The following is a 16,507-nucleotide window of genomic DNA, read 5'->3' as shown; positions in this document are numbered from 1 at the left end:
GAAACCTCCCACCGAGGGGCAGGGGCAGACCTGTGGCTGGTAGTTAGGAGAAAGAGTCGAGAAGGGGCCACATACTGACATACTTCCCCACCCTTGCAGAGGAGACTCCAATCACTGGCTCAGAAATATTAATATCAAAGCAGGAGCCTGGTCTCATTCTTCACATTTTTTTGTCCCATCCATCTTTAAACCTACTCTTAAGCCAGGGGCACACCCTCACCACCCTCTGATTTCTGAAACAGCTAAGACCAGGAAAATCAAAGAACCCAGAAAGTCAGAAATCACCAGGTTTCCTCTAGGGTAGCAGACTGTTCTTCATGACAGAACACCAGAAAAGGGAGACTGCAGCCGCTGTCTCCTGATCGCTAGTCAGCTGCCACAAAACCCCCGGACTTGCTATTTCTCTTTAAGAAAAAAACCAGACGGCACAGACAAGTAACAGAAGACCAATGTTAAGGTCAGCCAGAGCATAAACTTAATCTCTTGCTTTTTCCCTCCTTCTGATCTTCTAATCCTCGATCTGCTCTTCCCTTCCATAGCCAGAGAAAGACCACAGATGTATCTTATATTACACATCTGATGTGTTACTGAAAAATTATGTGTGAATCCGATTCTGGCAAATTAAATCAAATTTAAAAATGCTGTTTAAGGAAATTTCATGGTGGATAACCTTAGAATCCTATGAGAGGGAAGAATCACATACACATTTCTCTCTTTTTCAGTGAAATATACTTGACATGTAACATTGTATACATTTAAGGTATACAACATGTTAATTTCATACATTTATTTCCTGTAATATGATTGCCATCATGCAATAATTAGAACCTCCACCACATTACATAACTACCTTTCTTTTTAGTGGCTGGAATAATTGTGTTCCAGTCTCTTAACAAGGCTGATGATTATAATATTGCTGCCCATACACACGCATTTTTAAATTCTGTCTATGAAGCATTTACTAAGTGCAAAGCCCTATGCCAGGCACTCAGGAAACACAAATATACTCACAGAGCCCCTGTTCTCAGGAGCTTACACCACTGCTTAAAGAAAGCTTCAAACTGTTTATTTTCACAAAAAACGCTGAGAATAAAAGAAGGGCATGCTCTTTTTTCACATTTTAAATTTTCAGAAATCAGGAGGCACACTGCAGTTGACAGCATCTTCCCACGGCTCTGCTGCAGGCAGCAGCTGGGACACAGCCAGCTCTGCCTCTGGAGGTCAGCTGCTCCCATCTGCTAACCCCTGCTGACCCTTCTGCTGAGTTGCGTTCCATGTTGGAACTCCATGTGTTGAGTTTAACTGCCATTTTCAATGTCTTCAAAAGGACTACAATCTGATACAGAATTCAAACAAAAAGTGATTACATACATAGGAATGCATGGAAATGGCAAAGAAGCACGACCTTGCTATCAGGGAAGCAAATATTTCTTGTTGGGAGAACACCCCCAATGCAATACTTGCAAAGTAATAGCCATGTGTTAAGTGATGACAAAGCCATGTGTCATAATATAACTGGCAGTCTCTTCCCCCTCTAGTGTAAGTGTCTTACATGGGTATATTTTGTTCTAGGATATAATGGTAAATGTAGAGGCAACAAAAGCAAAAATAGACAAGGAGGTCTATGTCAATCTACACAGCTAAGGCAATAAGCAACAGTATGAAGAGGACACTGATGGAATGGGAGGAAATACTCACAAACCACATAACTGATAAGGTATTAATATCCAAAATAGACAAGGAACTCCTACAACTTAATAGCAGAAGAAAAAAAAAGATCAATATTAAAACATGGGCAAAGGACTTTGACATTTCTCCAAAGACACAGAAACGGTCACTAGGTACATGAAAAGGTGTTCAGCATCACTCATCATCTGGGAAGTGCAACAGAAGACCACAAGATATCACCTCACACTTGTTAAAATGGATATTACCAAAAAGACAAGAGACAAATGTTGGTGAGGATGCAGAGATATGTGAACTCTCATACATAGGAGGTAGGAACGTGGTTCGGCTGCTATAGAAAACAATATGGAGGTTCCTCAAAAAACTACATGGGACTATCACAGGGTCCAGCAGCTCCACTTCTGGGTATTTATCCAGAAGAATTGCAATCAAGATCTCAAAGAGGTATCTGCACTCCCACATGAGCTGCATCATTATTCACAACAGCCAAGATGTGGAAACAACCCAAATGCCCTTGGACAAATGAGCAAGTTAAGAAAATGTGGTATATTCATATAAGAATATTATTCAGCCTTTAAAAAGAAGGAAATCCTGCCACACACGATAATACTGATGGACCCAAAAGACATTATGCTCAGTGAAATAAGCCAGTCACAGAAGGACGGACATTGCACGATTCCACTTAAATAAGGTACCTAAAATAGTCAGACTCATAGAAGCAAAGAGTAAAATGGTGACAGCCAGAGTTTAGGGAAGAGGAAAATGGAGACTTGCCATTTAAAATTCACAAGGTTTCAGTTATGCAAGATGAATAAGTTCTAGAGATCATAGGTCAGCTCATTAAATCCTCATGGATATTAAGATAATGCTATTCGTGTTGTATAAATAGCTACTTGCTAGGATGTCTCAGCCAGTGAATCAAGAATCTGAACAAGAACCTACGTATTTCCTTTGCTCCCTCTCAAGCTCAGCAAATTTCCAAGATGCCAGAACATTAGTCAGAGTTTGCTAGGTGAGCCCCTGCCCTCTAACTTCTTCCCCACAAGATGCTGGAGTTTATCCCTCAGGCTAATAACCACATCACCTGTCTGGCCTTAGGAGAGTCCTACCTTGACCATAACTAGCTATCTTCCCACTGTCTTTCACTAATCATCTACCAAGAACTATAAAACTAAAATGTAGGCCAGGTCTCTGGATTTTCTGCAACAGCCTACGGCATATGTCCTTTTTTTTTTTTTTTGACCAAAAAATTGCAAAATTCTGTGTTCCACCTTTCTTCTGACTTACTCAGCCAACTCGGCCATGTGTTTCCATCGTCAACCTCATAGCAACAGCCCCAGGAGAAGTAAGAGTGAAGCAATCACAGATGGAAAGAACTGGAGACTTGCTCTATTATCCTCATGTTCTGTTGGCTGATGACTTGTTGTTCAGCCCCTCAGTCGTGTCAGATTCTTTGTGACCCCACTGACTGCAGCACTCCAGGCTTCCTTGTCCTTCACCATCCCCTGGAGCTTGCTCAAACTCATGTCCATTGAGTCAGTGATACCATTAAACCATCTCATCCTCAGTCATCCCCTTCTCCTCCTGCCTTCAATCTTTCCCAGAATCAGGGTTTCTAATAAGTCAGCTCTTCGCATCAAGTGGCCAAAGTACTGGAGCTTCAACTTCAGCATCAGTCCTTTCAATGAATATTTAGGACTGATTTCCTTTAGGACTCACTGATTTGATCTCCTTGTAGTCCAAGGGTCTCTCAGGAGTCTTCTCCAACAGTTCAAAAGCATCAATTCTTTGGCACTCAGCTTTCTTCATGGTCCAACTCTCACATCCATACATGATTACTGGAAAAACCATAGCTTTGACTAAACAGACCTTTGTTAGCAAAGTAATGTCTCTGCTTTTTAATATGCTGTCTAGGTTGGTCATAGCTTTTCTTCCAAGGAGCAAATGTCGTTCAATCTCATGGCTGCAGTCACTATCTGCAGTGATTTTGGAGCCCAAAAAAATAAGGTCTGTCACTGTTTCCATTGTTTCCCCACCTATTTGCCAAGAAGTGACAGGACTGAATGCCATGATCTTTATTTTTTGAATGTTGAGTTTTAAGCCAACTTTTTCACTCTCCTCTTTCACTTTCATCAAGAGGCTCTTTAGTTCCTCTTCACTTTCTGCCATAAGGGTGGTGTTATCTGCATATCTGAAGTTAATGATAGTTCTTCTGGCAATCTTGATTCCAGTGTGTGCTTCATCACCTGGCATTTCACATGATGTACTCTGCATAGAAGTTAAGTAAGTAGAGTGACAATACACAGCCTGACTTACTCCTTTCCCAACTTGGAACCAGCCCATTGTTCCATGTCTGGTTCTACCTGTTGCTTCTTGACCTACACACAGGTTTCTCAGGAGGGGTAAGGTGGTCTGGTATTCCCATCTCTTGAAGAATTTTCCACAGTTTGTTGTGATCCACACAGTCAAAGGCTGTAGCATAGTCAATGAAGCAGAAGAAGATGTTTTTGTGGAACACTCTTGCTTTTTCGATGATCCAACAGATGTTGGCAATTTGATCTCTGGTTCCTCTTTTTCTAAATTCAACTTGAACATCTGGAAATATTTATTTCACATACTGTTGGCTTGGAGAATTTTAAGCATTACTTTGCTAGCATGTGAAATGAGCACAATTGTGTGGTAGTTTGAACATTCTTTGGCATTGCTGTTCTTTGGGATTGAAATGAAAACTGACCTTTTCCAGTCCTGTGCCACTGCTGAATTTTCCAAATTTGTTAGCATGCTGAGTGTGGCACTTTAACAGCATCATCTTTTGGGATTTGAGATAGCTCAGTGGGAATTCCATCACATCCACTAGCTTTGTTCATAGTGATGCTTCCTAAGGCCCACTTGACTTTGCATTCCAGGATGTCTGGCTCTAGATGAATAACCACAACATCATGGTTATCTGGGTCATTAAGATCTTAGTCCTTAAACTTAAGAAGGCTATAACATGATAGGCTGGGCATCAAAGCTAAACATCTACACTAGATATCTTAGACTAGAAACCTAAAGTTATCTTTAATCATATAAAACTATCTTCAGTGGATATGAGATGAACAAAGAAGGAAATATTCAAGGGGAAGGGTGAAAGACCTTATTTTTACAATTTAAGCTTACCCCTTTATTGCATTCTACTTAATAGACTCAAACCCATAAAGTACACTCCTATTCCAACTTTCATATCACCAATTCAAAAAAGAAGGGAGATGGACAACCCCAAGGAGACTGAATTTCTTTCCCAAAGTGACACAGTCAAGAAGGCTCTCAGAATTCCAGCTTAAAGTAGAATTCAGGTCTCCTAACATGCAGACATAAGAGTAACATTTAAAAAGCAACAAACCAACTTGCTGAACTACATATTGACCAAAAATAAAAACACCACACATGATACCAACTGATACTTCTTTAGGAAAATGAAAATGAAACAATGAATCACCTGTTTTAGACTTTGATTTATTCAAAGACCACAATTTTCCATAGACATGGGCCATACTTAATTATGCATACATAATTATGCATTAATTATGGCATACTAATTCCTAAGTATTATGTGTAAAGATTTTCATGTACCAGCAATATTAAACTAAAAATTAACTCATATGATTGATTACCTTTGCTCATCTCTTCAAATTAGAAAACAATTTTTGGTCTATAATATTAGTATGATTTAGATTCAACATTAATTTGTGTTTGGACTTCACCTCAGTGGCTCAAAATCAAATATTTCCACCAATGCAAGAAAAGGATCAAGGTCACGAAGCTGCTACAACAGGTGGGCAGTTGAGGGGTCTGAACTAACAGGGTCAGGTCAGAAGAAATGGAAAGAAGATACAAGTTTGAGAACGGTGCCAAGAATTCAAGTCTGACTAAATAGGTTATGGAAAGTGAAAGTCACTCAGTCACATCCGACTCTTTGCCACCCTGTGAACTACACAGTCCACGGAATTCTCCAGGCCAGAATACTGGAGTGGGTAGCCATTCTCTTCTCTAGGGGATGTTCTCAACCCAGGGATCGGACCCAGGTCTCCCACACTGCAGGTGGATTCTTTACCAGCTGAGCCACCAGGGAGACCCAAAATAGTGATGGCAATAAAAGAGGCAAAGAACACAGGAGAAAGGCGGCCACAGTGCAGGAATAAGGAAGAAAGGTGTTTATTTGTGCTGCTGAACCTCATGTGCATACATGACACCCACAGGGATGTGTCCAACAGGAAGGCAGAAAGGACTAAGGTGGACTTCAAGCGTGAAGTCCAGAGTAGGGACAGACATGGAAGCCAGCACTCTAAGAGATAACCACTGAGACAGCATCAGGTCACCGAGAGGAAGCCCACAGTGAGACGAGGAAAGGCTGGCAGAGGCCCACGCCTGGAGCTACTAGCAGCGGGAAGAAGACGGAGCAGGCCAAGGGAGTGGGACAAACCAGGAGAGGTCCAGGATATACACTAGCAGTAGAGACCCCAGAGAGGCAGGAGTAAGTAATACAGGAGGGCGACTGGACTGGGTGGCTGGGCAGTGTGGCGGGGCAGAAAACAACGCGGAAGAAACCAGAGAGAGAAAGGAAGGAGGCAGCCATACCCACCCACCTTCCCAAGAAAGCCTGAGGACATCCAGCACAAAGCCCTAGGATTCGGACTTGAGAGATGACACAGCAAAGCGGGTGAACCAATATTATTCTGTCAGCCGCACATGTCAGCCACATCATGAGCTTCAAGTACATCTGGCACAAGCATATGAAAACCTGGATTTAGACAACAACCATTCTGCCCACCCAAATCCACTCTCCCGAGACACACACACACACACACACACATTTCTGAACGATAAAGACTCTTCTAATACAAATACAAAAAGAGGAGCTACATTTTATCAAAAGTATATGCCATGATATACATTTTGAAATACACCTTGTAAGATTTATGTCAACATTTTACTCAAGAAATGACATCTTAGTCTTTTCAATGCCTTGCTACTTTTATATCATTTTGGCCCAAATTTGGCACTATCATGAGTCATTAGAGGGAAAAAAATCCATTAAAAATATAATTAAATTTTAGTTAACCCCAAAGTTGTATTGAAAATGTTAGCAAACCATTTACACTGTGAAACAATTCTAAAACATTCCCAAGCATCGAAGATCTTTCAAGCATCAAAGTTCTGATCCATGAGGTGTCTTAGCACAGACTTTGTGTTTACATAAAAACGCTGTTTTCAATCAATAAATGACCTACGAGGTTGAAGTAATGAAAAATGGTCATGAAAGCAGCAAATACCTGAGGTACTCACAGCTGTGGAGTAGGGATTATGAGCTCCAGTATTTTCAGCCCAGCAGCCACATCCATAAAGAGCAGCCTGGGGGAAAAAAAGGTAGATAAATATGAATACAGCATTTTAAGAACATTATACATAATTGCTAGCTTTCAACAGAAGCCAGAAATTATACCCATCTAATAAAGCCTCATCTAATAATGATGTATAGCACACGCGTGATAACCAGAGGTTGAGTAAGACCTATCCAGACAATGGTCCTAACACTATCAAAACTATTTTCAACTAAGGATTAATCTAAAATTTTCAGAAAAGAGAAAAAAAAATTCTTAATCTTATCAACAGTAACTTCTTCCTTCCCAGAAAAAAATCTTCCCTCTGCTGTAGGCTTGTTGGGTGTGGCTCTTCTGGACCCTTGAAATAACCTCTCAAACTAGGTGTGTGTCAGTCAGATTACTTGGGGAGCTTAATAACCGTGGGTCCCTAGCTATATTCCTGATGGTCTGGAGGCTGTCCCGGGAATCAGCATTGTTAACCAGGCCTGGAATTCAGGTGGTCCCCCTGCCACCCTCCAGTAAACCCTGCTTCAGGCTTTAGTGCCTTTTTCCTCCTCCTTCAGGATAGAACAAGAGGAAATCCAACTGTTATGCACCAAAGGGCCCAGTATATGCTCACCACTGCTCTAGATTCTGGCAGATAGAAAGAGAGGCAACAAAAAGGCCTCTTCAAGCTAATCGCTCTGTGAGGTGGCAGAACAACTTTCTGTGTATGAAACCACCAGGAACACAAAACACGACTGTGTTTTTACAAAGTGTGTGATAATCATTCCCATTTCGTTTCCAGGTGTGCCACCCAGAATGTCTGGATTCCCCTCTTCAATATCTACTATGATTTCTCTGCCTTTGCAAGGGGAATCACAATTGCTGACTTTTCCATTCCTTAGTTAGAAGTAGAATTCAAAAAACCCTTAGATGGTTATTGCAGAGAAATACAAGGAGGCGTGGTCAAGAATGTTTATGATCACCTGTTTGATAAGAGCAAAATATTAGCGGTAAAGAAATGGCTAAATAAACATTGGCACAGCAACATGTGGAATTTACTGCAAAGGTTAGAAAAAAAAGAATTAGAAAAAAAAAAAAGATACTTAAGAACTATTACAGAAAAAAAACTCCAAAACACTGAGTTTTAAGAACCATTACAGAAAAACTCTGAAACATTCAGTGTTAAAAAAAAAAATTCTACAACAATATATTCAGTATTCTCGGTGAACTGATGAAGGAAAAAGGTACTCCCACAAAAATAGCACTGCTATATTCTAGGAACTTATTTGGGAGGAGTGGAAGCTAAGACAGAGAATGGTAACCAGACAGATTTCAATTTTCTATGATGGTTTATTCCTTTTACAAGGACTTCAGAATTAATTTGTTCCAATATTCTGCATAGAACAGGGGTTTTCAGGAAACAGTCCAGGCAGTTCTGATACCAAGAACTTCACCACTTCATGTGGGAAAATATACCCATTTCGGACCCTTTTCATTGGTGGGCAGTTCTTCCTTCGATTGCTTTAAGGAATATCCACTTTCTTGTAACTTCCACCCACCAATCCTGGGTCTACTCTCGAGAAATACTTTAACCTCCCCCTAAGAGTTCTCCAAATTTGGCTTTTCTAATGCCCTGATTCCTCTTTTCTCTCTCAAAGAATCTGTGAAAAGTGAAAGTCTCTCAGTCATCTCTAACTCTATGCGACCCCATTGACTATATAGTTCATGGAATTCTCCAGGCCAGAATACTGGAGTGGGTAGCAGTTCCCGTCTCCAGGGGATCTTCCCAACCCAGGGATCAAACCCAGGTCTGCTGCATTGCAGGCGGATTCTTTACCAGGTGAGCCACCAGGGAATCTGTGAACTGTTCCCCAAGAGGTTGAGATGCACACGCCCACTCCACTTCCCTAATGACCCTCCTTGAGAAATGACCCTAAGTCCAGAATAAGGGAGATGAAATCTGACCATGTTCGTGTGATCCAGTTGTCACCCGTCGCTGTCACTGAGAAGACCTCTCTTAAAAGCAGAAACAAGAACTGAATGCAACACCCCTAATATGGCAGACAGTAGGAAATCTATTACTGCCTGTGAAAACACCATGCTTCTAAAATAAACAAGACAGCTGGGTGAGGGTGGCAACTGAAAGTCCTTCAGAAGTGATTCAGCTCATAGATTTCAGGAAAAACTGGCAAACCTGTGGGCTAAAGCCATTCAACCGGTCCTACCTAGGATGGGTGCTGGGTCAGCCAGGGCCTCAGAGAACACGCGGCCTCACTGAAAGGGCCCAACCTTCCTTCACTGAAAACCCTGGATATCGGTCCCCTTTCCATTTCTCACAACTATCTTGACCTGGAGTTCTGCACCCAAAAAGTAGTAAGTAAGACCACAAGGACACTCCTTGGAAGCCCAGTGGAGGTCATGAAAAGAATGTTTATCTTACTCTTGGTCTCCTTTCTCAGCAAATTTCCTTTATGCTATCTCTCCTCAATTTCATGACCTAAAGTTGTCTTCCTTCTTCATTTTCTGAAACAGGCTGGGCTGAGATAGTGACAGGTAAGAAAAAAGAATCAGAGACTGTCCCTCTCCTATCCACTCTGTTAGATAAAACACAACAAACTTAAGCAGACCTTTAAAAACAAAAAGCTTCCTTCTTTTTAGTAGTAAAATGTTATCAAAGCTACTGTCGTGCAGTAAAAGTAGGTCATGCAAATGATGATAGTATAATTATCATTTACTCTTCTCTGGGTCTTTGTTTCCTTTTTTATAAAATAAGGATATAGTAACATGCACTTCACAGTGTTGTAGGATCACGGGAATTAACACTCTTGCTCCACACAGCCAGCAATTAATAAATAGCAACTGCCACGTTACTAGGAGGGACTGTGATAAGCGACTGAAATGCATGGTATCATTTAATCTTCTAGAACTTTCTGAGGTAGCTATTTATCCCCATTTTACAATTGTGGAAAATAGAACTTCAGGCGTTGAGTAACCTGTCCACGTGAGGGGACTGGTAAGTGGGGAGGTGAGGTTAGAATAAAGTTTACCAAAATCCCAAATCCACACTCAACCCCTAAACTCAACCGCCTGTTTTCATGTGGGTCAGGTAGGGTTTGGAGGACAGTAGAACATAATAATTCCTTTTTCATGTCACATTTGTAAATTCTAATTAGTATAAGCTTCGGAAGGAATGATGCTAAAGCTGAAACTCCAGTACTTTGGCCACCTCATGCGAAGAGTTGACTCATTGGAAAAGACTCTGATGCTGGGAGGGATTGGGGGCAGGAGGAGAAAGGGACGACAGAGGATGAGATGGTTGGATGGCATCACCGACTCGATGGACGTGAGTCTGAGTGAACTCCGGGAGTTGGTGATAGACAGGGAGGCCTGGCGTGCTGCGATTCATGGGGTCGTGAAGAGTCGGACACGACTGAGCAACTGAACTGAACTGAACTGAACTGAAGGAAGCAAATGAAGTTTTCTTTCAAATTGCCACTTTAGCATCTGAACTGTTATATCTATAGCAGGGTAAAATGTGTAATATGCTAAAATTTAATAGCTTTTTGTGCATTTAAAATGTATACAGGAATACCTAGTTTTAGCACATTTTTAAAAATATGAGTCTTTGCTTTTCAAAGACAGTTTGCTTATGTATTGTTTCATTCTATTCTGCTTGTTAAGAAGGACAGCCCTCTACCTCTCATATGATGCTTCCACGTTTCCAGGCTTGTTGCCTCTCTTCCATCTGAGCAATATAACCCGATTAAGCAACTGCTTTCCATGTAAGCAACTTTACCCTCTCCTTCACACCATTTCCTGATTTTTCAGCCTTCACAAACTGTACATTCATAAACCAGTCACGTGGGGCAAATTAATATGTAAGCTTTTTTTTTAAACTGAGGTACAACTGACACATATTTTATTAGTTTCGGGTAAACAGACTAATAATTCAATATTTGCATAGAATGCAAAATGATCAGTTAACATCCGTTAACTTCTGTCAGCATACACAGTCGCAGAACTGTTTTTCTTGTGATGAGAACTTTTAAGATTTACTCTCTTAGCAGTTTTCAAATATGTACGTGTAAGCTTTACAGTATTTCTTTTTCCAAGACAACTCCATGTGCAGTGCGGCAGAATAGCTTCAAGATTGCTGGGTGTAATGTCCTGCTAACACAGTCCAGAACTATCCTTGGTTCTCTTGTTGCTATTTTGCTAACCAAAACAAACAAAAACCAGTGAAAAAGTCATGGGAATGGCAATGCGATGAAGGCGGCTTTGCTGGCTTTTCTCTCTCTTTCTCTACCAAGGCATCCAGATCTGATATGCCAAGCTTGGTTTTCCTATTCCAAACTTGACAAATACACAAGACTTTATTATGTGGAAAAATACCATGACCAGACAAAGACTTTTTATACTGAGTTCAAAGCGTTTACACATGTTGAGTAATCATGTTCCATAAATCCCCTTGCATGGCAGGCAAAGAGTAGCACAAAATTAATTATTCTTCCCTCCCCTTCCCACCATAGCACTATGAGTGGTTTGTCCGCCATAAAGGGCAGGTCACAGAATGTCACCAGGGGCTTTGCAAAGATGTCCTCCATGAATCAGATCACCCTGCTCTGAGCACTCACTACCCACCGCATCCAAAGCAACTGTGACGTGGACTCTTCTTCAAACACAAGATACAAAGCACAAAGGGCATGCCAAGCAGCGCTCCAGAGGCAACGTGAGATCCCGGTACTAAGCTCACACACGCCTCACGCAACTGTGACACTTTAACAGACTCTGTGCCGTGCTGCCTTGCTGTGCTGTGTACTCAGTCGTGTTCAACTCTTTGCAATGCCATGGTCTGCAGCCTGCCAGGCTCCTCTGTCCATGGCATTCTCCAGGCAAGAATACAGGAGTGGGTTGCCATTTTCTTCTCCAAGAGACCTTCCTGACCCAGGGATCAAACCTGCATCTCTTGCATCTCCTGCATTGGCAGGCAGGTTCTTTACCACTAGCGCCACTTGGGAAGCCAACAGACTCTGAGGGCATCCAATTTGTTTGTTCACTCAACAAATATTTGTTAAGCCAGTAAGTAATGTGCCAAGTTGGTATACACTCAGAAAGATTATTAGATCAAATGGATTGTTAAATTTCATTCTTAATTTAGTGCTAAAGGCTGGAGATGGGGAGTTGGGGGTGAAGAAGATGTACAAGTGAGCTCGCAAAAAGCCAGTTGCACATAAATTCAGCCTCCCTCATACCTCGATTTCGTGAGTAGTATCATGTGTTGATGACTTGAAATACCAGTTAGTCTATAAAACCGCTGAAATGCTTAATCAGAGAAAGGATTAGAGTCAAAATGCTACTGTTCCTTGAATAGAGGAAATATAAAATGCAACTCTGAAACCATTTTCCCACCTGAAAAGCAAGCAGTCATACAGTCAGGTGCTCACTTCTACAGAGAATGACATTTACAAAGAATGAACATGGGACTCAGTGCATTTATTACATGTCTGATAAATACCCAGGCCAGTACCCAGCCTACTGAAAGTAGTCCAACACACAATTATGTCTGTTTGGTTATAAAGATCAGTAAGAACCCTAGTATTCTGAGGTGGGTTTTCATTTTAGAAAAGATCCTAAACAGGCAGTTGATGATTCATACTACCTAAGTGTTAAGAACAATACCATTTGTTTTTTCTAAAGACAAAAAAAAAATGTCTCTACTGGTTCAAAAACTTGTGAGCTAGCAAATTCTACGTTCAACTTGTGAGGCTAGTTTAAACACCTCAGTGTTCCTTACCTGCCCAACTCTCCCCGGATGTTTCAAGGCCAAGCCTCCACTAGAAACGGCGGCAGCCACATTCCCTTCGTGGTCCACAACCACAGCGCCCACTGTGTCCAAAGGGCCCGAGTCGTTCTCCTGTGGAGCAAAGGGCCAGAGCGTTCACTAAGCACGGTGCACAGCAGCGACACGACCGCACAACACTTCAAGGACAGTCATGACACAGCGAAAGCTGAGCTTATCCTTAGCTGGAGCATTCGGCAATTGCCTATCTATTGTCAAGCTGACGCTTAAATCCGGTTCAAGTCAAAACTTATTTTCCAGTGAAAGATCCTGAGCCAAGAGTGTCTGCTTGCTTTTCTCTAATAAGAAGCCTAACATGCCTTTCAAAGGGAGGAAGAAAACAACAGTATAAATTGTAATATATCACTGTATCACCTTAATCTCAAGAATTCAGTTCACGACTGAGAATCTGGAAAGGAAAAGATCTACGGTATAAGTGAACTAATAAATGTTCTTATTTGTATTTCTTTAATATTATGCAAAAATTTCTAAAAGTAATATATTCACCACAATAAATGGAGAGAGTGACGTTCAGTCTTGAACTAGACCATGCTACAGTTTTCTTTAAAATTTCTTCCTTGTGAGACACTTGATGGCAAACCCCCTTCTCTGCTATGTTAATAATATGATTGCCACTCATATGGCAGAAAACTGCATGTTCCTGGGAGCCATCTTTGTGTTCCTGGGTCTTGTTCCAGGCCTCACACGCTTAAGGCATTTCACACATATTGACCATGAGCAGCTGTCTCTTGCCTCGAAGATTTCTGGGTCACCTGTGCAAGGCAGACCAACTTTACACTGCTGGATAAAAATCAGAAGTAAAGGGAGTGGGAAGGAAATTTCATGAAAAATTACCTTTTTAGTATACTAAAGGAGGGCTGTTATAGGTCTTTAGGTTCATTGTGGTCATGGTGGTATATATTTTTAAAGTCTAGGTCACTGGTGCCCTAGAACCTGAGAACCCCATCCTCACCCATACCCCCAAGTCTGTATCAGAGTCAGGGACAACCCCATGTTCAAAGAGACTTCTGTCCATGGACTCTACTTTTGAGAAACAAGGTCTGATACTATCCCATAGGTCATGATCAGCCAAATGTCTGCTCTACTCATTCTAAGGCAAATAATTTTACAGGCACAAATCTGCTGAAGGAGAGACTTAAACCACCTAAGACCAACATTATGTCAGCATAAAAGATTTAAGCTCCCTCTTGTTCCACTACCAATTGGCAGCATACCACCATGACCATACCACCATGACCATACCACCATGACCATACCACAAAGTATTTTAAAACATGATCTTAGCAATCTTACTGCTTCTTTTAGAAACAGACTACTCTCATACAAATAAAAAGGCACTGTAGAATAACCTTCCTCAAAAACAGCAACAACAAAGTCAGGAAAGGGTATTCTTTATTAGTCCTTTTTTATTAACTGTGACTGCTGATCCTACTCAAACATTCCATAAAACAGAATTTTACTGAGGGGACACATAACATATACACAACGATATGAATTATCTGTAAAAACAATTCTCTGCATTTCGATCAGGATATCGTGACTTTAACTTTCATCCCTTTGAACCTTACTGTACAAAGACATGGAAGGATTATACATAGATGGATTTACTATAACCTGTTTTTCAAAAATGAAAAAGCAAGCAAAAGATACAGAATTCTGTTCCAAATTAAGCTAAATATTCCTAATGGCTAGCAACACCTGCAAAAATCAGAATTACTTCATAAAATATTCAAGAATTAGTTTATAGATTTCACATACTGAAATGGAAACTGAAAGATGATGAAGTAATATTTAAGCATTTTTATGAAGTGCAGGTAAATTGAATGAAAGACAAACAGTGGTATTTTGGCTATAATAATTTCACCGAGCTTGTGTATATAGAAAAGAAATCTTAGAAAGTTTAAAAAATATACAATGACTGTTATTATATACAGCTACTATTATACTCTTACACTACATAAATACTTAGAAGTATATGCACCACATAGATACACACAGACCTAATGTCCTTGACTGAAATATGCTAGTTGCATTAATTTTTTGATAAAATTGTTATTAAAAAGCAATGGCATAAATTATAGTTCTTGTCAGATTAAACACATGCGTATAAAGTTGACATACGGATTCCATGTGTCATGGAAAAGACAAATAAAACTTTCTACAATTAACTAATGATCTAGTCATCTCTGTTGAACTTCATGTCAAAAGTTTTCATTTTTCTCACCCCAAATTGGAGATGGCTATTACATAGTTATTGTAAGAATTAAATAAAGTAACACATATAAACTAATAAATCCCGTAGAACAAAGTGTAGGTACTTTCCACATGAAAATTAAGTCTCTAACCTGCACTAACTCTGAAACCTGCCAAGAGACATCATCTATCAGTTACGTATCTCATTAATGTGGTCTTTCTTCTGTATATGCATGAGTGAGTGCATGCTAAGCCGCTTCAGTCACGTCCGACTCTGTGTGACCCTATGGAACATAGCCTACCAAGCTCCCCTGTCCATGGGGTTCTCGGACAGAATCCCATGAATACTGGAGTGAGTGGCCATTTCCTCCTCCAGGGCTTCTTCTGTACAGAATTACTCAAGTATCAAATAGATAAAATACAAGAATAATATCTCGAGTGTAAAAGCACATCCTGAACCTGATGTATGGTGAGATTATCCTAATATAATAATAAATACAGAAATACATTTTATTTTTAAGATATCAAGTCTTCCCAAGACTTGTTAGGCTGCTGAGTAGCATTATAATTGGCCTGAGCTTCCACTTGAGAAACACAGCTGACTTAACACCTTCCATGACAGCACAGTAAGTGCAACAGAAAGCTTCCCCACCTTCAAGCATCCTGAAGATGCCATGATAGATCTGGGTCCGGGAAACCTAGACCGGGCTCCACATTTGGCTCCTAAAGCCAGTCCCCTGCAGTAGTGGGGCCTCTGAGGGCTCAGAGTGTATCAGCTGTGTGTATAAAAGAAGGAGAACTTAGCCAGAATTATCTGCTTTCATGTGTCTGGCTTGGCTGAAACCAAGGAAAATTTGGATATAAGAATACCCAATGACTTTTCTCTTCTCTCTTCAGAAAATCCCGCTTCTGATGTCCAATACTAAAAACGATGTTTCTGTAAAGCTATAGTCAAGATGTCTATTTTTAAATAATCCTTTATTCTTTGCTTAATAAATATACATTAAAATCTTTGCAGCACTACACAGATTAGTGCCAAACATATCTACAACAGAGAAAAAAGTTTATTTTGTAAAAATCTTTGCTATTAATTCCCTAAATCATTCACCAAAAGTAAACAGAAACATTTTCAGCTCAAAACAAAAATAAAGTGTGTTAACCGTGCTTTTAAGGGGCTTCAATATATCTGAATTACAGCTTTAACTATAAATTCATATCATAACAAAGTTCCAGAGGATTACCTAAAAATTCCGGTCTCTCAAAAGTAGCAAAGGACAATGTTTTCCAACTGGCAGAACTCCTATACAGAGCTCTGGGGCTGCAACATTAAAGGTGGAAAATGCATTGGTTTTAATCTCAGTGTTTTGTTTTGTTTTTTAATAATATTACACATAACATACTATGGGATTGTTTTCTTCAA

General features: G+C 40.4%; 1 protein-coding gene across 2 annotated transcripts in view; it reads right to left on the bottom strand.

The window, feature by feature from the left end:
* The window catches only part of TASP1 (taspase, threonine aspartase, 1), a 265,061-nt gene that overhangs the window by 140,162 nt on the left and 108,392 nt on the right, over positions 1 to 16,507 (bottom strand). Inside the window, exons 9-10 of one of the 2 annotated variants that reach the window (XM_010844151.1) lie at positions 12,829 to 12,948; positions 6,999 to 7,077 (exon numbers count right to left, since the gene is read on the bottom strand). In XM_010844151.1, coding sequence (XP_010842453.1) covers positions 6,999 to 7,077; positions 12,829 to 12,948 — 199 coding nt within the window. The remainder of the gene's footprint in view (positions 1 to 6,998; positions 7,078 to 12,828; positions 12,949 to 16,507) is intronic. The other variant, XM_010844152.1, reaches the window with a different exon arrangement.

Source organism: Bison bison, unplaced genomic scaffold, assembly GCF_000754665.1.
Source record: "Bison bison bison isolate TAMUID 2011002044 unplaced genomic scaffold, Bison_UMD1.0 scf7180017864196, whole genome shotgun sequence".
NCBI classification, from domain to species: domain Eukaryota; kingdom Metazoa; phylum Chordata; class Mammalia; order Artiodactyla; family Bovidae; genus Bison; species Bison bison.
The sequence above is the reverse complement of the archived record's forward strand: the minus strand, read 5'-3'. Positions and strand labels throughout refer to the sequence as shown.